Source organism: Mastigoproctus giganteus, chromosome 2, assembly GCF_048544385.1.
Source record: "Mastigoproctus giganteus isolate SK-2022 chromosome 2, ASM4854438v1, whole genome shotgun sequence".
NCBI lineage: Eukaryota > Metazoa > Arthropoda > Arachnida > Uropygi > Thelyphonidae > Mastigoproctus > Mastigoproctus giganteus.
In genome coordinates this window covers 2,276,281-2,301,444 of record NC_143576.1, presented here as the reverse complement: position 1 = coordinate 2,301,444, position 25,164 = coordinate 2,276,281, and the positions used below count along the sequence as shown (strand labels likewise).

The following is a 25,164-nucleotide window of genomic DNA, read 5'->3' as shown; positions in this document are numbered from 1 at the left end:
CTCACCCTTCTAGTACTTGGCACTTTGTGTATTTTTCACTTCCATCTACACAAATTTTATCATATTTTTCAATTCTTACATACTTTATAAACTTTTGCATCCTTTACTGCTGCTTTGCATATTTTGGTGCATCTGTCATACCTAACTTATTTATTTTTATCCATCAATTGAAACTGCATGTTTATTACTCATGGTTTTATATTACATTTAATATATATGTATATACAGTATATGAAATTTAAAATAGAATTTAAATATTAATCTAATCCATAAGGTCTAAGTTTTCCCCTTTTTCCCCTCCATATATGAATTTCAAAAGATACTTCAGGAATATAATGAACAGAATATGCCATTGAATCTTGTCCTATTTAATGATGCCCTCGAACATCTGACAAGAGTGCATCGAGTGATACGTATGGTTGATGGCCATGCCTTTCTAATTGGAGTTGGTGGAAGTGGAAAACAGAGCCTTACTCGACTTGCAGCTTTTGCAGCTGGTTGTGAAATATTTGAAATTACGCTTTCTCGTGGTTATAATGAAAACAGTTTACGGGATGACTTGAAGATTCTTTTTAATAAGCTTGGATTAGAAAACAAGAGAGTAGTTTTTATGTTTACTGATAATCATGTTGTAGAGGAAGGTAAGTAATTGTTTTGTAAGCATTTTAGATTTTTTTTGAACAGTTAAACATTTAAGTATTAAATACATACATTTAATTGCTGAATATTTAAATTTCTTTGGTGCAGTTATTTATCTGGTCAAGAAATTGTATATAAATACAGCTGTAATTGCCATAACCTTGGTTATTCTTGATTCCGCAGGGTGATTGTAACTAGTGTGCCACTTTCGGTAGTTGTCAGTGACGAATGACTAATCAACCAAATATGAAAGTTAGAAAAGAATGTGTCTAGACCATGCTAAAACAAAAGCCATGAGAAAAAAAAAATAATAAAAATAAAATAAAAAAAATAATGTTGGGAAAAAGTGACACAGGGTGCATTTAGCACTGCATGCAGTCACAAAGCTAACAGCAAATTTATTTTATTTAGTTAGTATAATATAAGAAAACTACAAGTTGTGAAAATAAATTTTTCGTTGTGAGAGGCATTTGTTTTGCATATGTGATGGAAATGCAGTACAGTATTTCAAATGCTGTTTGAAGCATGTAATGGGGAATTTTGACAACATCCTTTGTGATACTATCCTTCAGGTCATCGAGAGACTCAGTATTATATGTACACTCCCACATAAAAGTTTGGAATCATATTCGCTTTTCTCAATTTTCAAAGTTTTTATTAAAATAGGACCGAGTGTTTACTAATTTTTTATAATAATAATTTCTATAATAATGTAGAAGATTCCCAAACTTAGTACAACATTGGATATATTCCTAAATGTGGTAGAACGTTGTACATGATAGTACTAGTAGTAGTAGTAGTGGCATGTGATGCAAAAAAGCAAGTGTATGAGCTTATGCAGCATCAGCCAAAAAAAAAAAAAAAAAAATCACACCATTCCCTCCAAATGCCTGTCCAGTTCCTCCTTAAATTTATTCAACCTATCAACTTTCACAACGACAGATGGAAGTTTGTTCCAGCAATTAACCACCCGCTGGCTAAAGGCAAATTTCTGCACATCTATTCTACATCTGTCTTTTCTTAATTTGAATTTATGCCCCCTTAGGTTCGTAATCTGAACAAGTGGAAGGATCCCATCAGAATTCAGCGTGCTCAACCCATTCAAGGCCTTATATACCTCAATCAGATCACTGTGCAGGTGCCTAGTCTCCAGCCACTGCAATTTGCAGAACTTAAGCCTCTCTTGGTAAGAGGATCCCTTCATTCCCCTCACCAATCTTGTTGCCCTTCTCTGTGCACGCTCAAGTAAATCTACATCCTTCCTAAAATGAGGCCTCCAGCCCTGCACAGTACTCAAGGCGTGGCCTGACCATTGCCTTATACAGAGGGACAATCACCTCCTTTTCCCTGCTAGCAAAATTCCTATATATCATTGAAAACCCCATGACCTGCAGCCTGTCTGCATTGCTCAGAAAACTTCATATCTGACTGCACAATTACTCCCAGGTCTTTTTCATTTTCTACCACCTTAAGTGTAGTACCACACAGCTGGTACGTTTCTCTGGGGTTACTTCTAGCCATATGCAGTACGTTGCATTTGTCAAGGTTAAACTTCAGTTGCCACTTCTTAGCCCATCTGCCCAAATCATCTAGATCCTGTTGCAGTAGCACACTGCCATTACTGTCATTCACAACCCTGCCAACCTTTGTATCATCTGCAAACATCGGCATTAAGCCTGATATACCTTCATCAATATCATTGATAAATATACAAAACAACAGTGGACCCAACACCGAACCCTGTGGGACTCCACTAATAACATTAGTCCACAAAGAGCAGCACCCATTGATTACCACCCTCTGTCTTCTCCCACTTAACCATCCTTTTATCCATTGTAGCAACCTACCCTTAATACCATTCTGCTCCAATTTGTACAATAGTCTTCCATGTGCAACAGTGTCAAAGCTTACCTGAAATCCAAAAATATGATATCAAAATTATTTTTTGCATCCAGTTCCTTTGCAACCACATCATAATAACCAATCAGATTTGTTAGACAAGACTTTCCCTTAACAAACCCATGCTGTGTCTGAATTATTGCTGCAGTCTCGTCTAGATGATCCTGCAGTGCATCTTTAACCAGTGACTCCATTATTTTACCCGAATATTCTAGGTTGTGGAACATTGTTTCAATATTATAGATTACAGATGATTCTAGAGTGTTTTTCAATAAAATAAATTGAAGAGTAAGAGGTGAAATTTATAAAAATGAACACGTGTCATTCAGAAAGAGTGTTTGGTCTAAATTTTGTGTGCTTCAAGAAAGCAAGCTTCTATAGCATCTATCAGTCAGAAAAAAAAAAAAAAAAAACCTCATTTCACCCATTCGGTCACTCCAAATGTTTGTCTAGTTCAGCCTTAAATTTGTTTAAGCTGTCAACTTCCACAACAACACTGGCTAAAGGCAAACATCCGCACATCTATTCTACAACTGTCTTTCCTCAATTTGAATCTATGCCCAATCAGGTTCTTAATATGATTGAGCGGAAGTATTCCATCAGCATTGAGCCTGCTCAAACCATTCAAGGCCTTGTGCACTTCAATCAGATCACCTCACAGGTGCCTAGTCTCCAGATATTACAACTTAACAGAATTTAAGCCTCTCCTGGTAAGAGAACCCCTTTGTTCCTCTCACCATGTTAGCATTAGTAGAGGCAATTGATGCAAAAAAGCAAGCTTATGCAGCATCAGCCAAAAAAAAAAAAACGCTCCCATTTCACCCCTACATTGGTTCCAAATAATTCTTCAGCTGAGCCTTCAATTTATTTAGGCTATCGACTTCCACAACAAAAGATGGAAGTCTGTTCCACCAACCAAATACCCACTGGCGAAAGGCAAACTTCCGCACATCTATCCTACAACTGTCTTTCCTCAATTTGAATTTATGCCCTCTCAGGTGAATATTCTAAGCAAGAGGAAGAATCCCATCAGCATTGAGCATGCCGAAACCATTCAAGACTTTATTCACCTCAATCAGATCAGCTTTTTAGCATTAGCATTAGCATTAGTAGAGGCATTTGATGCAAGAAAGCAAGCTTATGCAGCATCAGCCAAAAAAAAAAAAAAAAACCCACTTCCACTTCACCCCTCTGTTCGTTCAAAATACCTGTCCAGCTGAGCCTTAAACTTATTTAGGCTATCAACCTCCACCACAAGGGATGGCAGTCTGTTCCACCAACCAACCACCCGCTGGCTAAAGGCAAATTTCCACACGTCTATCCTACATCTGTCTTTCCTCAATTTGAATTTATGCCCTCTCAGGTGATTTTTCTGAGCTAGAGGAAGAATCCCATCAGCATTGAGCATGCTTAAACCATTCAAGGCTTTATACACCTCTATCAGATCACCTCGCTGGTGCCTAGTCTCCAGACACTGTAATTTGCAAAACTTAAGCCTTTCTTCGTAAGAGCACCCCTTTGTTCCATTCACTAATCTTGTTGCCCTTCTCTGTACTCGTTCCAGCAGCTCTACATCCTTCTTGAAATGAGGCCTCCAGACCTGTATACAGTACTCTAGGTGTGGCCTGACCATTGCCTTATACAATGGAATAATCACCTCCTTATCCCTGCTGGAAAAATTCCTGTATATCATTGACAATACTCCATGAGCTACTCTTGCAGCCCGTCTGCACTGCTCAGAGAACTTCATATCTGCCTGCACAATCACCCCCAAGTCCCTTTCATTCTCCACCACTGTCAGTGGAGCACCACAGAGTTGATACGTTGCTCTGGGGTTGCTGTTTCCCATGTGTAGTACTTTACATTTGTCAATGTTAAACTTCATTTGCCACCTCTCAGCCCATCTGCTCAACCTTTCCAGATCCTGTTGCAGCAGCATAGTGTCAGTAGTGTCCTTGACAACCCTGCCAACCTTTGTATCATCTGCAAACTTGGACATTAAGCTTAATATACCATCATCAATATCATTTATAAATACAGAAAACAATAATGGACCTAACACTGAGCCCTGAGGGACTCCACTAATAACATTAGTCCACGATGAGCAGTGTCCATTGATTACCACTCTCTGTCTTCTCCCCCTCAACCACCCCTTTATCCATAGCAGCAATTTGCCTCCAATGTCACACTGCTCCAATTTGTGTAGCAGTCTTCCATGTGCAACAGTATCAAAAGCCTTTCTAAGATCCAAGTATATAATATCAAAGTTATTCCCTGCATCCAGTTCTTTTGTGACTGCATCATAGTATCCAATCAAGTTGGTCAAGCAAGACGTCCCCTTAACAAAACCATGCTGTGTCTGAGCTATAACTGAAGTCTTGTCTAAATGATCCTGCAGTGCTTCTTTAACCAGTGCCTCCATTAATTTTCCTGGAACAGAAGTTAAGCTCACAGGTCTATAATTACTTGTGTCAGCCTTTGATCCTCCTTTGTGAATTGGGGTCACATTTGCACATTTCCAGTCTATGGGTACCTCCCCTGAGTCCAAGGAAGCTCTCATAATTATGGCTAAGGGTTTGCTTACTTCCTTTGCTGCCTCCTTTAATATAACTGGATAGATCCCATCCACCCCGGGTGCCTTTCTTGTGTTTATCTTCAACAGTTTCTCCTCCACTTTACTCCCATTTATTTCAAGATTCTGTAGCTGACTGCTAGAGTTGAATACACCTCTGGCATTCCCCTTGCTGAATAACTCCTCATGTGTGAATGTCGATGCAAAATATTCATTTAGTTTGTTAGCTACCTGAGCAGGATCATCAACAGTTGACCCATCAATATCAAGTGGACCAATCTGATTCATCCCCTTCCTTCTAGAGTTTACATAAGTAAAGAACTCTTTGCTGTTTTTCTTTGCATCCCTTGCCAAGGATTTCTCGTAATCTGCCTTCACCTGCCTAACCTCCTTTGTAACTTGGTTGCATATCAACTTGTATCTATCATAGGCTTCTGTGTCATGTGTTAATTTGTAAGTATCCCATGCATTTTTCTTCTCTGCCATATGCCTCATTAGTTCATCTGACATCCATTTTGGCCTAAACCTTGAACAATATTTCTTAGTCGGTATGTAAAGCCTAGTAGCTTCCAAGATAAGTTCTTTGAATGCTTCCCATTTTGAGTTTGCTGTTGGTAACATCATCAGTTGGTCCCACTGTATATAAATACTGTCTCAGTCCATCGTAGTCGCCTTTACGGAAGCAATAACCCTTCCCTTTACCCCTAATGGTAGTTACCTCTTTCAGTAACTCCCACTTCAGCACACTGTGATCACTGCCACCTAGTGGTTCATTTATCTGCAGATTCTTAATGCATGAAGAATCACTGCTGATAATCAAATCAAGAGTATTACTCCCTCTAGTTGCCTCCCGAACATGCTGATGTAGAAAACAATCATCCAATAAATCCACAAAAGCCCTGCTAGTGTGTGAGTAACCAGCCCCCAAATTCCAGTCAATATCTGGGAAATTAAAATCTCCCATTATAAGACTCTCTGATTTACTGGCCCACTCTATTTCCCTGTACAGTTCCTTATTATACTCATCAGAGTCATTAGGCCTATAGCACACTCCTACTCTCAATTTTGATCTCCCAATGCTTATGTCACACCAAACTGACTCAACTCTGCACTGTCCAGCGATGTCGACTGGCTTCACTTCCTTGGATTTTATGTGTTTCTTAACTAATAGCATAACCCCTCCCCCCCCCCCCTTCCTATCCTGTCTATCCTTTCTGTAGACGTTGTACTCCCCAAATTGCAGTTCTGCATCCCTTATATCTGTGTGACACCACGTCTCTGATATCCCAACAATATCTGCCTTTGATGTTTTGAGCAATACCTCAAATTCATCAAATTTATTTACTAAACTCCTAGCATTGGTGTACACGCAAGTATACCTGCACCTGTTTCTATTCTTAGCTACCCTAACACAACCCATGTGTTTATTTGTACCGCAATGACTCCCAGCAGTCTCTGAAATATCCTGAATCTTGTTTTTCAGGCTTCTGCTCATTCCAATAGAAGCAGTGCAAGAATCTCTTTCACCTCTGCCAGTGGCTACTGTTAATCTATTCGTCTTTGTATCCCCCCAAGCTATCAGTTTTCCGACCCACCTAACACTGCCTCGATAGCATCAGCAAATATTCTTGCACCCTTTCTATTTAAGTGTATCCCATCCCTGTAGAAGCAATCTCTCCTGTTAACAAGCTTGCAGGTGCCTAGTCTCCAGCTGCTGCAATTTGCACAACTTAAGCCTCTCTTGGTAAGAGGACCCCTTCGTTCCCCTCACCAATCTTGTTGCCCTTCTCTGTAAATGCTCAAGCAAATCTACATCCTTCAAAAAATGAGGCCTCCAGCCCTGCACACAGTACTCAAGGTGTGGCCGAACCATTGCCTTGTATAAAAGGATAATCTCCTCCTTTTCCCTACTAGCAAAATTCCTGTATATCATTGACAATATCCCATGACCTGCTCTTGCAGCCTGTCTGCATTTTCAGAAAACTTCATATCTGTCTGCACAATTAACCCCAGATATTTTTCATTTTCTACCACCCTAAGTGTAATACCACCCAGTTTGTACATACCGCTGGAGTTATTTCTACCCATATGCAGTACTTTGCATTTGTTATGTTAAACTTCAGTTGTCACTCCAGCCTATCTGCCCAAATTTTCTACATCCTGTTGCAGAAGCACACTGCCATTACTGTCAATAACAACCATGCCAACCTTTGTATCAAAAGCAAACTTCGACATTAAGCCTGATATATCTTCATCAATATCATTGATATTTATAAAAAACAACAATGGGCCCATTACCAAACCATGTGGGACTCCACTAATAACATCAGTCCATGAAGTGTAGTGTCCGTTTTTTACCACTGTCTTCTCCCACTCAACCACCCTTTTATCCATTGTAGCAACTTACCCTTAATACCATTCTGCTCCAGTTTGTACAGTAGTCTTCCATGCCTAACAATGTCAAAACCTTTCCTGAAATCCAAAATATATGATATCAAAATTGTGGGTTGGTCACTCACACACTAGCAAGGCTTTTGTGGATTTATTGGATGATTGTTTTCTACAGCAGCATGTTCAGGAGACAACTAGAGGATGTAATACTCTTAATCTGAATATCAGTAATGATTATTCATGCATTAAGAATCTGCAGATAAAGGAACCACCAGGTGGCAGTGATTATAGTGTGCTGAAGTGGGATTTACTCGAAGAGATAACTACCATCAGAGGTAAATGGAAGGGTTTTTGCTTTCGCAAAGGAAACTACGGAGGTCTGAGACAGTATTTAAATTCTATATGGTGGGACCAACTGATGATGTTACCAACAGCAAATTCAAAATGGGAAGCATTCAAAGAATTAATCTTGGAAGCTAATAGGCTTTTCATACCAACTAAGAAATATTGTTCAAGGTTTAGCCTAAATGGAGGACAGATGAACTAATGAGACATGTGGCAGTGAAGAAAAATGCATGGGATACATATAAATTAATGGGTGAATCAGAAGACTATGATATATATCACCTGTTCAGTAACCAAGTGAGAAAGGAGGTTAGGCAGGCAAAGGCAGATTACGAGAAATCTTTGGCAAAGGATGCGAAGAAAAACAGCAAAGAGTTCTTTACTTATGTAAACTCTAGAAGGAAGAGGATGACTCAGATTGGTCCACCGGATATCGAAGGTACAGCTGTTGATCCTGTTCAAGGAGCTAACAAATTAAATCAGTATTTTGCATCTACATTCACATATGAGGAGTTATTCGGCGAGGGGAATGCCAGCGGTGAATTAAACTCTGGCAGTGAGCTAGATGATTTTGTAATAACTAGAGCAAAGTGAAGGAGAAATTGTTGAAGATAAACATAAGAAAGGCACCTGGGGGTTGAAGAGATTAATCCACTTATATTAATGGGGGCAGCGAAGGAAGTAAGCAAACCTTTGTCATAATTATGAGAGCTTACTTGGACTCAGAGGAGGTACTCATGGACTGGAGATGTTCAAATGTGACCCCAATTCACAAAGGAGGATCGAAGGGTGACACAAGTAATTATAGACCTGTTAGTTTAACTTCTGTTCCAGGGAAATTAATGGAGGCACTGGTTAAACAAGCACTACAAGATTATCTAGACAAGACTTCAGTTATAATCTGGCACAGCATGGTTTTGTTAAGAGGAAGTCTTGTCTGACCAATTTGAATGGATATTATGATATAGTCTCAAAGGAACTAGATGCAGGGAATAACTTTGATATCATATATTTGGATCTTAGAAAGGCATTTGATACTGTTAAACATGGAAGACTGCTGCACAAATTGGAGCAGTGTTGCATTAGAGGCAAATAGCTGCTATGATAAAGGGATGGTTGAGTGGGAGAAGAAAGAGAGTGGTAATCAATGGACACTGCTTTTTGTGGACTAATGTTATTAGTGGAGTCCCCCAGGGTTCGGTTTTGTGTCCATTTTTTTTTCTGTATTGATTAATGATACTGATCAGTGGCGGATTTCTGCACAGGTGCACGAGGCGTGTTTGGGGCCTCTTAAATCGAGGGGGACTCAAATCTCAGGTCTCAAAAAAAAAAATAATTGTTTTATTTTAAATTTTTACACTCATATTTATTACCATTACTGAATAATACTGTAATTTAATATGAGAAGTTAGTAAACTCTTATGCGAATATCCCTACATATTATACAAATATCTATGCGAAATAAGTGAATCTGAAGTCAAATAAATATTATCATTAATGCTAGATTTTATGTGTTAATTTTATGTTTTAATGTTAGATTTGGGAGGGATGGTAGTTGTGTCATTTTTTCATTTAAACATTAGTTAAAATGTGTATGAAAGAATTGCGCATCCAGAATGATTAAAACCGCAACACCAAATCTAGAGCGCGTGCTATAGTAAAAATGTGCACGTAGAATGCACACTTTAGATGGAGGCCTCAAAATTGCGCCTGGGGCCTCTCAAGTGCTAAATTGACCACTGATACTGACGATGGTATATCAGGCTTAATGTTCAGGTTTGCAGACGATACGAAGGTTGGCAGGGTTGTTAATGACTCTAATGACATTGCACTGCTGCAACATGATCTAGAAAAGTTGAGCAGATCGGCTGAGATGTGGCAACTCAAGTTTAACATTGACAAAATTAAAGTACTGCATATGGGAAGCAGTAACCCTAGAGTAACATATCAACTATGTGGAACCACCCCGACAGTGGTAGAGAATGAAAAGGACCTGGGGGTAATTGCTCACGAAGATATGAAGTTTTCTGATCAGTGCAGACAGTCTGCAAGAGTAGCTCATGGTGTTTTGTCAATGATATACAGGAATTTTTCTAGCAGGGATAAGGAGGTGATTATCACCATGTATATAAGGTAATGGTCAGGCCATTCCTTGAATACTGTATACAGGTCTAGAGGCCTCATTTTAGGAAGGATGTAGAGCTGCAGGAGTGAGTGCAGAGAAGGACAAAAAGATTAATGAATGGAACAAACGGTTGCGCTTAGGAAAAAAGGCTTAAGTTTTGCAAATTACAGTGTCTGGAGACTAGGCACCTGCAAGGCGATCTGATTCAGGTGTATAAAGCCTTGAATGGTTTCAGCTTGCTCAATGCTGATGGGATTTTTCCTCTTGCTCAGAATAATCCCTAGAGAGGATATAAATTCAAATCGAGGAAAGACAGATGTAGGTTAGATGTGCGGACATTTGCCTTAGCCAGTGTGTGGTTGATTGCTGGAAACAAACTTCCATCTGTTGTTGTAGAAGATAATAGATTAAATAGATTCAAGGCAGAACTAGACAAATATTTGGAGCGATTGGATAGGTGAAAGTAGAAGATTTGGGGGTTTTTTTGCTGATGCTATATAAGCTTGCCTTCTTGCATCATGTGCTCATGCTGTGTGTGAATTATTGTTGCAGTCTTGTCTAGATGATGCTGCTATGCATCATTAACCAGTGACTCCATTATTTTCCTGGAATGGAAATTAAACTAACTGGTCTGTCATTACTCATGTCACCCTTCAATCCCCCTTTGTGAATTTGGGATACATTTGAAAATCTCTAGTCCATGGGGAATTCCCACCAATCCAAGGATGCTCTCATAATTATGGCTAACAGTTTGCTTACTTTTTTGCCACTTCCTTTAATGTAACTGGATAGATCCGATCTACCCAAAGTCCCTTTCTTATGTTTAACTTTAACAATTTCTCCTCCACTTTGCTCACTGTTATTAAAAAAATCATATAACTTCCTGTTAAAGTTTGATAAACGTCTGGCCCTCTCCAACTTAAATAACTCCTCATATTTGACTGTAGATGCAAAATACTAATTTAGTTCTTCAGCTATCTCAGAATGATCATCTACAGATCGAGAATGATCACATTCATGCATTAAGAATTTACATATAAAGGAACCACTGATCACAGAGTACTGATGTGGAATTTGCTTAAAGATGTAACTACCATCTGGGGTAAAGGGAAGGGTTTTTGCTTTTGTAAAGGCAACTACAGTGTTCTCACAGATTTTTTAGGTTCTATACAGTGGGCCAACTAATAATGTTACAAACAGCAAATTCTAAATGGGAAGCATTCAAGGAAGTACTCTTGGAAGCTACTAGGCTTTTTGTTCCAACTAAGAAATACTGCTCTAGATTCAGGCCCAAATGGCAGTCAGATGAATTAATGAGACTCGTGGCAGAGAAGCAAAATGCATGGGATGCACTTAAACTGTGAGGCGACACGGAAGCCTGTGGTAGATACAAGCTAGTCTGTATTCAAGTCACAAAGGAGGTTAGGCAAGCGAAGGCAGAATATGAAAAATCTTTGGCAAATGATGCTAAGAAAAACAGCAAGGACTTCTTTAGGAAGAGGATGAATCAGATTGGTCCACTTGATATCATTGTTATCAAGTGGACCAATGGTTTGATTGTATATGATCATTCTCAGATAGCTACGAACTAAATAAGTATTTTTCATCAACATTCACACTTACGGAGTTATACAAGGAAAAGATAGCCAGATGTGTATCAAACTCTAACAGAGAGTTAAATGATTTTGTAATAACTGAGAACAAAGTGGAGGAGAAATTGTTGAAGGTAAATGTAAAAAAGCACCAGGGGTGGATGGGTGTGTATCTCCAATTCACAAAGGTGGTTCAAAGGGGTGACATGAGTAATTACAGACCTGTTAGTTTTACTTCTGTTCCAGGAAAATAATGGAGTCACTGGTTAAAGATGCATTGCAGGATCATCAAGACAAGGCAGCAGTAATAATTCAGACAGAACATGGGTTTGTTGAGGGGAAGTCTTGTCTGACCATTTTTATTGGATACTATGATGTGGTCACAAAGGCACTGTATGCAAAAAACAATTTTGATATCATATACTTGGATATCAGGAAAGCTTTTGATTCTGTTTCACATGGAAGACTACTGTACAAATTGGAGCAGTACGATATTAAGGGAAAGTTGCTGGAATGGATAAAAGGATGGTTGTGTTGGAGAAGACAGAGAGTGGTGATCAGTGTGAACTGCTGTACGTGGACTAATGTTATTAGCGTTGTCCCTCAGTGTTCAGTGTTGGGCCCATTGTTGTTTTTTATATTTATCAATAATATTGATGAAGGTATATCCAGCTTAATGTCAAAGTTTTCAGGTAATACAAAGGTTGGTAGGGTTGTTAATAACAGTAATTACAGTATTCTGTAAGTAACTACTGTTACAGATCCTGCTGCAACAGGGTCTGGAAAAGTTGGGTGGATGGGCTACGAAGTTTCAACTGAAGTTTAACATTGACAAATGCAAAGTACTGCATATTGGTAGAAGTAATCCCAGAGAAATGTACCAACTATTTGGTGTTACACTCAAGGTAGTGGAGAATGAAAGAGACTTGGAGGTAATTGTGCAGTCATATATGATATTTTTCTGAGTAGTTCAAACAGGCTACCAGAGTAGGCAGCCTGTTTGCACTGCTCTGTCATGGTAGGTCATGGGGTCTTGTCAATGATATACATTAATTTTGCGAGCAGGGATAAGAAGGTGATTATTTCCTTGTATAAGGCAATGGTCAGGCCACACCTTGAGTATCGCATACAGGTCTGGTTGCCTCATTTTAGGAAGAATGTAGGGTTGCTAGAATGAGTACAGAGAAGGGTAACAAGACTGGTGAAGGGAACAAAGCAGTGCTCTTATGAAGAAAGGCTTGAGTTCTGCAAATTGCAGCTTCTGGACACTAGGAATCTGCGAGGCGATCTGATTAAGGTGTATAATGCCTTGAATGGATTGAGCGGGCTCAGTGCTGATGGGATTCGTGCTCTTGCTCAGATTACAAACCTGAGGGGGCGTATATTCAAACTGAGGAAAGACAGTTGTTAGAAGTGATGTGTGGAAGTTTTCCTATAGCCAGTGGGTAGTTGATTACTGGAACAAACTTCCATCTGTTGTTGTGGAAGTTGATAGCTTAAATAAATTCAGGGAGAACTAGACAAACATTTGGGTCAAACGTTTGCTGATCATTGAAATGGGATATATATTATTTTTTTTTTTTGGCTCTGTAATTTATACAGAAAACATTTCTGTTTTCTGTATAAATTTGCTTTCTTGCGTCATATGCCTCTACTTATGCTAATACAGTCAACATTGATATTAAGTGGACCAATCTGATTCATCCCCTTCCTTTTAGAGTTTATATAAGTAAAGAAGGCTTTGCTGTTTTTCTTTGCATCCTTTGCCAAAGATTTTTCATAACCTGCCTTCATTTGCCTAATCTCCTTTGTGACTTGATTACAGATTAGTTTGTATCTACCATAGGCTTCTGTGTCGCTGACAATTTATGTGCATCCCATGCAATTTTCTTCTCTGCCACAAGTCTTATTAGTTTATTTGACATCCATTTAGGCCTAAACCTACAGCAGTATTTCTTAGTAGCAAGAAAAAGCCTAATAACTTCCAAAATTACTACCTTTATTATTATTATTATTATTATTATTATTATTATTATTATTATTATTAATAATAGCCTAGTAGCTTCCAAAATGAATTCCTTCAAGGATTCCCATTTAGAATTTCCTGTTGATAACATTATCAGTTGGTCCCACTGTGGAGAACCTCAAAAATCTCTGAGACCGCTGTAGTCATCTTTACATAAGCAAAAACCCTTCCATTTACCCCTGATTGTAGTTACATTTTTAAGTAAATCCCACAATAGTAAAATGTGATCACTGCCACCTAGTGGTTCCTTTATCTGTAAATTCTCAATGCATGAATAATCACTACTGTTAATCATATCAAGAGTGTTACTCTCTATCTTGATGCCTCTCTAACATGCTGCTGTAGAAAACAGTCATCCAATAAATGCACAAAAGCTTTGCTAGTGTGCAAATGACTAACCTACAAGTTCTAGTCTATATCTGGGAAGTTAAAATCGCCCATTATAAGACTGATTTTCTGGCCCACTCTATATTTCTCTGTATAATTGTTCATTGTACTCATCAGAGTCATTAGGCCTATAACAAACTCCTACCCTCATTTTTGCTTTCCCAATGCTTATGTCACACCAAACTGATTCAATCTATGTCCATCTATGTCAACTGGATGCACTTCCTTAGATTTGATGTATTTCTTAAGTAATGGCATAAATCCTTACCCATTCCTATGCTGTCTGTCATTTCTGTGCACATTGTACTCCCCAACTTCCAGTTCTGCATCCCTGATATCTGAGTGGCACCACATCTCTGATATCCTAATAATATCGGCCTTGGATGTCTTAACCAGCACTTCAAATTTATGAAATTTATTTAGTATACACCGAGCATTGGTGTAAATGCAAGTATACATGAACCTGTTCTTACTCTTAAGTTACTCTAACACAGCCCATGTATTTACTTCTTTCATGACCTACAGCAGTTCCTGAAATCCCCAGCAACTGGCTTTCCGTGCTGCTGCTCATTCCAATAGAAGCAGTGCGAGAATCATTAATTTCACCTCTGCCTGCGGATACTGTTAATCTATTAATCTGTGAAGCCCACTCCAAACTAGTAGTTTTCCGATCCTAACTTGCCTCGATAGAATCAGCAAATATTCTTGCACCCCTTCTATTTAAGTGTATCCCATTCCTGTAAAAGCAATCTTGCAATCTCTTCTGTTAACAAGTAGAGACCATGTTCAGGAAAAACACCATGAGCCCTGCACAGTCTCTCCTGGGCTGAATTGATTGACAAGGCTCTCATTATACACTCCTTCCTATTGTGTCTGGGCAGGATTGCAGACACTTTTAAAGTTTACCCTAACTTGTGACTTTTTTTCAGCATTGACTTGTACTTGCTTAGTAAATCCACAGATCTCCTACACTTAATGTCGTTAGTGCCAATGTGTACAACGACATCACCTTTTGTGCCTTTAAAAGATGATATCTCCTCTACAACGTCATCAATTTTGCCCCCGGCAAACATACCCTGGTCCTATTCCACCTATCCGAATCCTTTTTTGCCCAATGTATTTCCCATTTCCCTGACAAATGAGTCACCAATAATAATTAACACCTGTGGGACCAGCGCATTCTGCCCTGAAATTTGCTGTTGTGTTGCCTGGTGCATAAGAGTGTGCTCTGGCACACTCTTATGCTGTGTTGCATTTTGCACATTTTTTTAGACTGTGGTGTATTGGAGAATCGTCCTCTATGGTTCTCCCATGAACCACAGCACTTTCACTACTTTTGCGCAAGTTGCTTTGCTGTTCTAGTCTGATGCATGATTTCTGTTTAAATACAATTTAATTAACAATAAAAATTAAAAGGATTCATAAATTTAATTGCCAATACTATACTAAGTAACAGATTCCTACTACAGTGCTATGTATTAAGCTATCCAGTTTTACCTTATACTATTAAGTTTGAGATATATGTAATGCTATTCTGTATCGATACTACACAGTGGCGGCAAGTTTCAAACCGTAGATGTTTTACTGATACTAAGTAATAACCCACAAAATCTCTATCAAAGTTCAAAATAAACTAAGTATAGTAACGAGGAATATAAAGCTACTTCTAGAAAATAAATTAATATGCCAATTTAGTCAATAAAAATGATAAAAATTTAAGAAAAACTTCTCTATTAGCTGTAGCCTTAAAAACGTTGCCCGCACCAAGCTAATCTCGTTCCCCTAATGCGGAGTCATCTGAGAATGCTTGACCACCAGAGTGAGTCAAATACCCTGGCAAAGTCAATGGAGATGACTAAAAAGTTGGTTTTTTTTATCCATGTTTTTTGTAGCTGTGATGATCGCTTGTGGAGCAGCATTTGCAGATTGCATATTGGTTTGGAGATTGAAGTTCGGCTGAGTTATAATGGCTTTCAATATGTTGATGGATTGAGGTGTTCCAGTAGCTTGCTAAGCACAGTAAGAAGTGTAATAGGCCTGTAGGTGTTTGGCTGGTCTTGTGGTTTGGTCGGGTTTTTGAGGATCAGTCTGACTTTTGCTGTTTTCCGGTCCATTGGGAATTGGCCTGTTTGTAGCCAGTGGTTAAAGAGGTGCCGGACAGGTTCTGGTGTATATTTTATTGTCTTCTTGATGATTTCAGGTTCAAGAATGTCTAGACCTGGGGATTTCCTCCTTCTGATTTTAGAGACAGTGGTGTTGAGCTCCTCCAAAGTGAAGGGTGCTTTCAGTTGTTGGTTGTTATATGTCTCATTTTCTGCTTTTAGTTGCATCTGCCTTTGGGTTCCTGGCATTACCTGGGTTTTGAAGATGGTGTCTAGGATGTTATTGACTGAGCTGTCATATTTCCTTGGGGAGTTTTGGTTGATGACACTACCTCTCCTCTTGGGAGTTTATTTTTCGTAATTCTGTATACTATCACCCACCGGTCATTATTTCTGTGGAGATGAGCTCCTCCCAGGACTTCTGGTTTATTTTTCTTATAAGCACAGTATATTGATTACAGGCTTTCCTATACTGTTACCGTAGTACAGCTACCTCCCGCTCCGGCCAAGCCTGATATGCACGTTGAAATCTCCTCCGTGTTTGGTTCACATCCTGTCGCAGATTGCTTCCACCAGGGTACTGCCCCTGTCTTGGGATTCTTCTTCCTGATGACTATGTTGCTGGTGGTTGTTATGGCATTTTTAGCATTAGCATTAGCATTAGTAGAGGCATTTGATGCAAGAAAGCAAGTTTATGCAGCATCAGCCAAAAAAAAAAAAAAAAAAAACACCACTTCCACTTCACCCCTCTGTTCGTTCAAAATACCTGTCCAGCTGAGCCTTAAACTTATTGAGGCTATCAACTTCCACGACAAGGGATGGAAATCTGTTCCACCAACCAACCACCCGCTGGCTAAAGGCAAATTTCCGCACGTCTATCCTACATCTGTCTTTCCTCAATTTGAATTTATGCCCTCTCAGGTGATTATTCTGAGCGAGAGGAAGAATCCCATCAGCATTGAGCATGCTCAAACCATTCAAGGCTTTTTACACCTCTATCAGATCACCTCGCTGGTGCCTAGTCTCCAGACACTGTAATTTGCAAAACTTAAGCCTTTCTTCGTAAGAGCACCCCTTTGTTCCATTCACTAATCTTGTTGCCCTTCTCTGTATTCGTTCCAGCAGCTCTACATCCTTCTTGAAATGAGGCCTCCAGACCTGTATACAATACTCTAGGTTTGGCCTGACCATTGCCTTATACAAGGGAATAATCACCTCCTTATCCCTGCTAGAAAAATTCCTATATATCATTGACAATACACCATGAGCTACTCTTGCAGCCTGTCTGCACTGCTCAGAGAACTTCATATCTGCCTGCACAACCACCCCCCCAGGTCCCTTTCATTCTCTACCCCTGTCAGTGTAGTACCACAGAGTTGATACGTTGCTCTGGGGTTGCTGTTTCCCATGTGTAGTACTTTACATTTGTCAATGTTAAACTTCATTTGCCACCTCTCAGCCCATCTGCTCAACCTTTCCAGATCCTGTTGCAGCAGCATAGTGTCAGTAGTGTCCTTGACAACCCTGCCTACCTTTGTATCGTCTGCAAACTTCGACATTAAGCTTGATATACCATCATCAGTATCATTTATGAATACAGAAAACAATAATGGACCCAACACTGAGCCCTGAGGGACTCCACTAATAACATTAGTCCACGATGAGCAGTGTCCATTGATTACCACTCTCTGTCTTCTCCCCCTCAGCCACCCCTTTATCCACAGCAGCAATTTGCCTCCAATGTCACACTGCTCCAATTTGTGCAGCAGTCTTCCATGTGCAACAGTATCAAAAGCCTTTCTAAGATCGAAGTATATAATATCAAAGTTATTCCCTGCATCCAGTTCCTTTATGACTGCATCATAGTATCCAATCAGGCAAGACTTCCCCTTAACAAAACCATGCTGTGTCCGAGCTATAACTGAAGTCTTGTCTAAATGATCCTGCAGTGCTTCTTTAACTAGTGCCTCCATTAATTTTCCTGGAACAGAAGTTAAACTCACAGGTCTATAATTACTTGTGTCAGCCTTTGATCCTCCTTTGTGAATTGGGGTCACATTTGCACATCTCCAGTCTGTGGGTACCTCCCCTGAGTCCAAGGAAGCTCTCATAATTATGGCTAAGGGTTTGCTTACTTCCTCTGCTGCCTCCTTTAATATAACTGGATAGATCCCATCCACCCCGGGTGCCTTTCTTGCGTTTATCTTCAACAATTTCTCCTCCACTTTACTGTTCTAGCTTACTGCTAGAGTTGAATACACCTCTGGCTTTCCCCTCGCTAAATAACTCTTCATGTGTGAATGTCGATGCAAAATATTCATTTAGTTTGTTAGCTACCTGAGCAGGATCATCAACAGTTGACCCATCGATATCAAGTGGACCAATCTGATTCATCCCCTTCCTTCTAGAGTTTACATAAGTAAAGAACTCTTTGCTATTTTTCTTTGCATCCCTTGCCAAAGATTTCTCGTAATCTGCCTTCGCCTGCCTAACCTCCTTTGTAACTTGGTTGCGGATCAACTTGTATCTATCATAGGCTTCTGTGTCATGTGTTAATTTGTATGTATTCCATGCATGTTTCTTCTCTGCCATATGCCTCATCAGTTCATCTGACATCCATTTAGGCCTAAACCTTGAACAATATTTCTTAGTTGGTATGTAAAGCCTAGTAGCTTCCAAGATAAGTTCTTTGAATGCTTCCCATTTTGCATTTGCTGTTGGTAACACCATCAGTTGGTCCCACAGTATAGAATTTTAATACTGTCTCAGTCCATCGTAGTCGCCTTTACGAAAGCAATGCCCCTTCCCTTTACCCCTAATGGTAGTTACCTGTTTGAGTAACTCCTTCTTCAGAACACTGTGATCACTGCCACCTAATGGTTCATTTATCTGCAGATTCTTAATGCATGAAGAATCACTGCTGATAATCAAATCAAGAGTATTCCTCCCTCTAGTTGCCTCCCGAACATGCTGATGTAGAAAGCAATCATCCAATAAATCCACAAAAGCCTTGCTAGTGTGTGAGTGACCAGCCCCCCAATTCCAGTCAATATCTGGGAAATTAAAATCTCCCATTATAAGACTCTCTGATTTACTGGTCCACTCTATTTCCCTGTACAGTTTCTTATTGTACTCATCAGAGTCATTAGGCCTATAGCACACTCCTACTCTCAATTTTGATCTCCCAATGCTTATGTCACACCAAACTGACTCGACACTGCACTGTCCAGCGATGTCCACTGGCTTCACTTCCTTGGATTTTATGTATTTCTTAACTAATAGCATAACCCCCTCCTCCCTTCCTATCCAGTCTATCCTTTCTGTAGACGTTGTACTCCCCAAATTCCTGTTCTGCATTCCTTATATCTGTGTGACACCACGTCTCTGATATCCCAACAATATCTTCCTTTGATGTTTTGAGCAATACCTCAAATTCATCAAATTTATTTACTAAACTCCTAGCATTGGTGTACATGCAAGTATACATGCACCTATTTCTATTCTTAGCTACCCTAACACAACCCATGTGTTTACTTGTACCGCAATGATTCCCAGCAGTCTCTGAAATATCTTGCATCTTGTTTTTCAGGCTTCTGCTCATTCCAATAGAAGCAGTGCAAGAATCTCTTTCACCTCTGCCAGTGGCTACTGTTAATCTATTCGTCTTTGTCTCCCCCCAAGCTAGCAGTTTTCCGACCCACCTAACACTGCCTCGATAGCATCAGCAAATATTCTTGCACCCTTTCTATTTAAGTGTATCCCATCCCTGTAGAAGCAATCTCTCCTGTTAACAAGTACAGTCCAGGCTGAAAAAAATTCTACCCCTTGAGCCTTGCACAATCTTTCCAGGACCGAATTGATCGACAAGGCTCTCATCATATACTCCCTCCAATCGTGTCTGGGCAGAATTGCAGACACTTTCAAATTCAACCCTATTTCACGGCTTTTTTTCAACAGTGACCTGTACTTGTTAAGCAATTCTGCCGGTCTCCTACCTTAAAGCCGACCAAGAGAGTGCTGATATCCTGCTACTTTGGGAACCGTATGCACTTTCCAAACAAGTAAGGGGGTTGCCCACTTACCTATAAACTAATCGAATGTGATGAGGATACTCTCTGGGCGACGGTAATGGTCTGAAACCTGGACATCATGCAATGAAGATCGCACAGCTGTGCACATGCTGCCATAAATTACTTGCAACAGCTTGTAATTTATCCTACCGAACCAGCTGATCATTGTGAGGGCAGACATGAACTGTCAGTCACTCGCATGGCACAGAACAACGGAGGACAGAAAAGGAACACACAATTGTTAGCTACTTGAAGACTTCCTAGCCACCTCGCTCTTCGTGATCATTAACTAGCTGCACCATCTGCCCACTTTCTGCCATCTGCTTTGGGAAGCAGAAATAGAAATTACAATAGCCACAGCCAATATGGCCTCACACCTCAACGGATGGGCAGTCGATGTGTGCGGCCGATTGTGCAGCTAGTTAATGATCACGAAGAGCGAGGTGGCTAGGAAGTCTTCAAGTAGCTAACAATTGTGTGTTCCTTTTCTGTCCTCCGTTGTGCTGTGCCATGCGAGTGACTGACAGTTCATGTCTGCCCTCACAATGATCAGCTGGTTTCGTAGGATAAATTACAATCTGTTGCAAGTAATTTATGGTAGCATGTGCACAGCTGTGCGATCTTCATCATGCAATGAAGCTGTGTGATCCAGAGAGTACCCTCATCACATTCGATTAGTTTATAGGCAAGTGGGTAACCCCCTTACTTGTTTGGAATGTGCATACGGTTCCTGAAGTAGCAGGATATCAGCACTCTCTTGGTCGGCTTTAAGGTGTAGCTGGTCAGCCACGGCCCTGGCCCTCTGTGCATTATGCTGGAATATTTTCATCTCTGTAGTATTGAATATCTGAGGTCCCCATAATCAGTTCTAGTTTGGTACATGCTCTTGGCTTTGATGTATGAGGGGCACTTGGGGTCCCTTGTTGAGTGTTTGCAATCAATTTCCTGGACAATATCCGATCACCGGGTGATCAGCTACCAAATCTCAAGAGCATTAACCAGAACCCCAATCACCAGATATCTCACCAACAGATTCGTACCACACTGAGTTGATGTGAATTTTTGCATTGTGTTTATTTGACATAAATTTATTGAATTCATGTTTTATAATTACAACATTGTGTAAACTGATAATATGGCCCCTACAGAGTGCAGTAAGAAGGAAATTTCAATTAAAATTAAACAGAAAATGTGGCATAAATTTCATCATCTGAGGTCTTTGAATAAATATTAAAATAAAAATTACTATTTTTTGCCAGGGGAAAAATTTTATTCCACTGGGGTCAAAACTCACCCCTGGTCACTCACCTGGATTCAACACTGCTTACTACACTTTTGAAAGAATTCCATATCGGATTATATTATAACTCCAGGTCCTTTTCATCTTCAACTGTGTTGAGTGTGCCACCTGTGATCAATAACTTAACTTGGGATTACTGCACCTCAAACGCAGAAACTTACATTTACTAGCCATCAAAGTTTAGTTGCCATCTTTAAAGCCAGTTTTTGTCTAAAGCTTGTTGTAGCAACATTTCTTGGTTTTAACTATTAACAACCCTTCCCAACTTACTGTCATTCAGCAAATTTTGATACAAAACTTATTATACATTATCAGTGTCATTAATGAAATTTGGAAAAAGCAAAAGCCATAGCATAGAATCCTGAGGAATACCACTCAAAAACATTAGCTTATTCACAGTCCACCAATAACCACCACCCTTTTCCCTCAACTAGTTAACCACTCTGTTATCTGTCTTGTGCATAAGTTAGAGAATTGTAGCAAATGCCTTATCTCTAATTAGGCACAAGACATTTCTGTGAGGCCTTGTCAAAATCCTTTCTAAAAATCTAAGTAAATTATATAAAAGTTATTCCTACCTCATAATACCTTACCAGATAATATCACAGCTAATGGGGGAGGTATTTTTGGATATGGAATTTATGATTAAGGATGTAGAGCAGGTTACCCTGCACCGCATCCTTAATCATGAATTCCATATTTTTTGTTCTGTCACAGAAGTCAGACTTACAAGTCCATATTCCAACTTCTGTAATGTGAAAAATTATGGAATTCGTATTATTCCACCACTGCACATAGCATACACTCCCTCTGTACAGCAGTGTTTGAACAAGATCAACTTAGCTTAGGTTTCCCATCCCAAACATTTCTCTCACCTGGTCTCCTGCAACTTCTTATTCCCTGAAATCAAAGGATAGAGATTTGATCACAGTTATCCAGAAAGAGTCACAGGCAACACTAAACATTATTCTGAAAACAAAAGTTCTAATAGTGTTTCTGGCAGCTGTAGAAATGCTGGACTTGGTGTATTAACTCCAAAGAGACCATTTTGAAGAGAACACTACTGACCCGTGATTATGATGAACCTACCCTTTTTATGTTGAATCAACTACAAATTTTTGGCTCGCACCTCATATATACTTCCACAATTTAAACTTCTGATTATATGGGATGTTTGCTCTCAACAAAAACTACATTTTCAGGCATTAGTATCTCATTTAACTTAAACAATTCTTCCCATTTTATAAAATTCTGTTTATTTTTCAAATAGTGAAATAGTAAGGCAACTTTTGAATGATGTGTTAACTAGTATGAAAAAACTAAGGTAATGTGAAAAGACTTGTGTTTTCCATTTTCATCAGTTGGCAGGTCAGGAATATTAAAATTTGTTATTATTAATGTGCCTTAATTCAGTCTTTTATGTAAGCCTATAATTGAAGCTTTTCTCAGAAACATGCCCAATATTGTAATTCTTTATTAGTTGACAAAAATGGATAAAGGTAGGAACAACATGATTAATTTATTATAATAAAATATAATAATTAATTAATTTTATTATGTCAGATTAAGAAGTTAGTGCAAAGCATCATTTTAGTTCCTAGTAAAACTTGTTCCATCTAGTAAATTTCCTGTAGTCTGAGGTTTTCAGCCCTAAACCCTTTTTAGCATTTGATTATTTCATTAACTCCACTATTGCATCACTCATAGCACTATGAGTTTTTTTTAAATTGTTATTATATTTGTCGTAATGAGTTAAAATTTGTTTAAGAATATAATAATGCAAATTATATGTTAAATTATTTCATTTTTTGTTTTCTAAAGGCTTCTTGGAATTGATTAATAACATATTAACTGCTGGAATGGTTCCTGCACTTTATCCAGATGATGAGAAAGAAGGTATTTTGAATCAACTATGGAATGATGCCCTGCGCAGTGCTGGTGGTCAGGTAACAAAGGAAGATGTTTGGCAATATTTCGTGAGTAGATGTGCTGGCAATTTACATGTTGTTCTTTCAATGTCTCCTGTTGGTGATATACTGCGCACACGATGTCGAAATTTTCCAGGATTGGTTAATAGCACTACCATTGACTGGTTTACTCCCTGGCCAGAACAAGCTCTTAATGTTGTGGCACGAGTATTTTTAGCAGAGGTAATTTAAAATACAATATTAAATCCTTTAAAATATTTTGTACTGTGCTTTTCAAATGTGTTGTGTGATAGTCATATCTAAAATTTTCACTCATGCAAAGAAGCTGGAAGTTCACTTCACATGACCAGGGAAGTTACTGAGAAGGTTAGTCTTTCACACATTCCTGAAAAAGATCAATGAAGAATTTAAAGGTCAACAGGGGTTGAGGTCAGTCTGTATAAACAGTCTATTTATGGAGTTCCCCATCCTCAGTTTTCATGGGAAAGCAGCATCTATAAGCTAAATCACTAATCAGCATTCTTGCTGATTAGTGATTTAATCAGCATTCTTGCTGATTAGTGGACCAATTATGGCATTCATTGCACCATGGTGCAATGAATGCCATAATTGATCCATAGAGTAGCAAATGGTTGTTGTGTGGAGTGGTGAATCTCACTACACCTTATTCTAATCACATTTAAATAGAAAGGTCACATTGTCACACTTGCTTCACTGTTGGCACAATAAGTGCAGAGGAGGTGGGTTTATGGTGTGGAATTGTGTCTCATGGTATGGCCTAGAACTTTTGGTGGTTGTGCAGAAAACCTAAATGATTATGCCTACCTTAACATTTTAGACAATTCCATGCTCCCTATGATGCAGTAGTCCTATGGTTGAGACCCATAGTTGTTCCAACAAGATAATGTCCCATGCCATACTGCCAGTATTTTTTTGATAATGGTTCATGGTAAGAATTTACAAAAGTTAGAACAGCTGGTTTACAGTCCAAATTTGAACACTGTGGAACATCTGTGGGATGAACTAGGATGTGAGGAGATCTAGAAACAACACTTCCCACATTTTTTTTTTTTTTTTTTTTTTTATGAAAACCCCAAACACGAAAGGTATCAAAACCTATAGTACTTAGTACCATGCATGGGTTGAAGGAGAAGTATGGGGGGAGGGGGATGCCGGAAACTTTGCTCTAGAGACTAAACATGGGTTTCACCACTTCAAGCCTCCAATAAGCAAAGTGGTGGTATTTCACCGGTTGATGAAAGTCATCTACCACCTAAAGATTGGTAGCTCAGCTGGTCACTGTTCCAGAGAAAGATTGGAGGATTATAACCATTGTAGCCTTTCATTTGTTTGTGTAAAATCTACCTGGAGGGGGGGGGTGTACATTGCGGTGGTCAAAGGGGAATCAACATGCTGTTGAAGTGAGTGCCATTGATATCAGTGTTTAACTGACATGTGTTCAAATACTTGTTTTTTTGGAAGGTAGTGAAATCATGAACATGTTAATGGAGAGATTTAAAACAGGGTTCCTCTCCATACAGTCTGTTTAATTGAGATTTTCTATATATAGTACATTAAATAAAATTTTAAAGTAATTGCTAACAAATACAACACAACTTATTTCTCTTTTCTCATAAAATTTATTGATTCCTCCTATTTTCTCTGCATGAGGTTGTTATAAGTCTTAGTTTAGATACCAATAATTTTTCCATGTTTTCAGATGTATATTTGACCTTATAAACAGCTATTTTCATTTACCTTTACTTATTCTGCTTTTTATTAAAAGTA

At 39.1% G+C, this 25,164-nt stretch overlaps 1 protein-coding gene across 1 annotated transcript in view; it reads left to right on the top strand.

Annotated features, from left to right (window-relative positions):
- Positions 1-25,164, top strand: part of Dhc98D (Dynein heavy chain at 89D) — a 971,787-nt gene that overhangs the window by 479,661 nt on the left and 466,962 nt on the right. The window contains exons 32-33 of the mRNA XM_090387912.1: positions 320-641; positions 23,270-23,598. Coding sequence (XP_090244038.1) covers positions 320-641; positions 23,270-23,598 — 651 coding nt within the window. The remainder of the gene's footprint in view (positions 1-319; positions 642-23,269; positions 23,599-25,164) is intronic.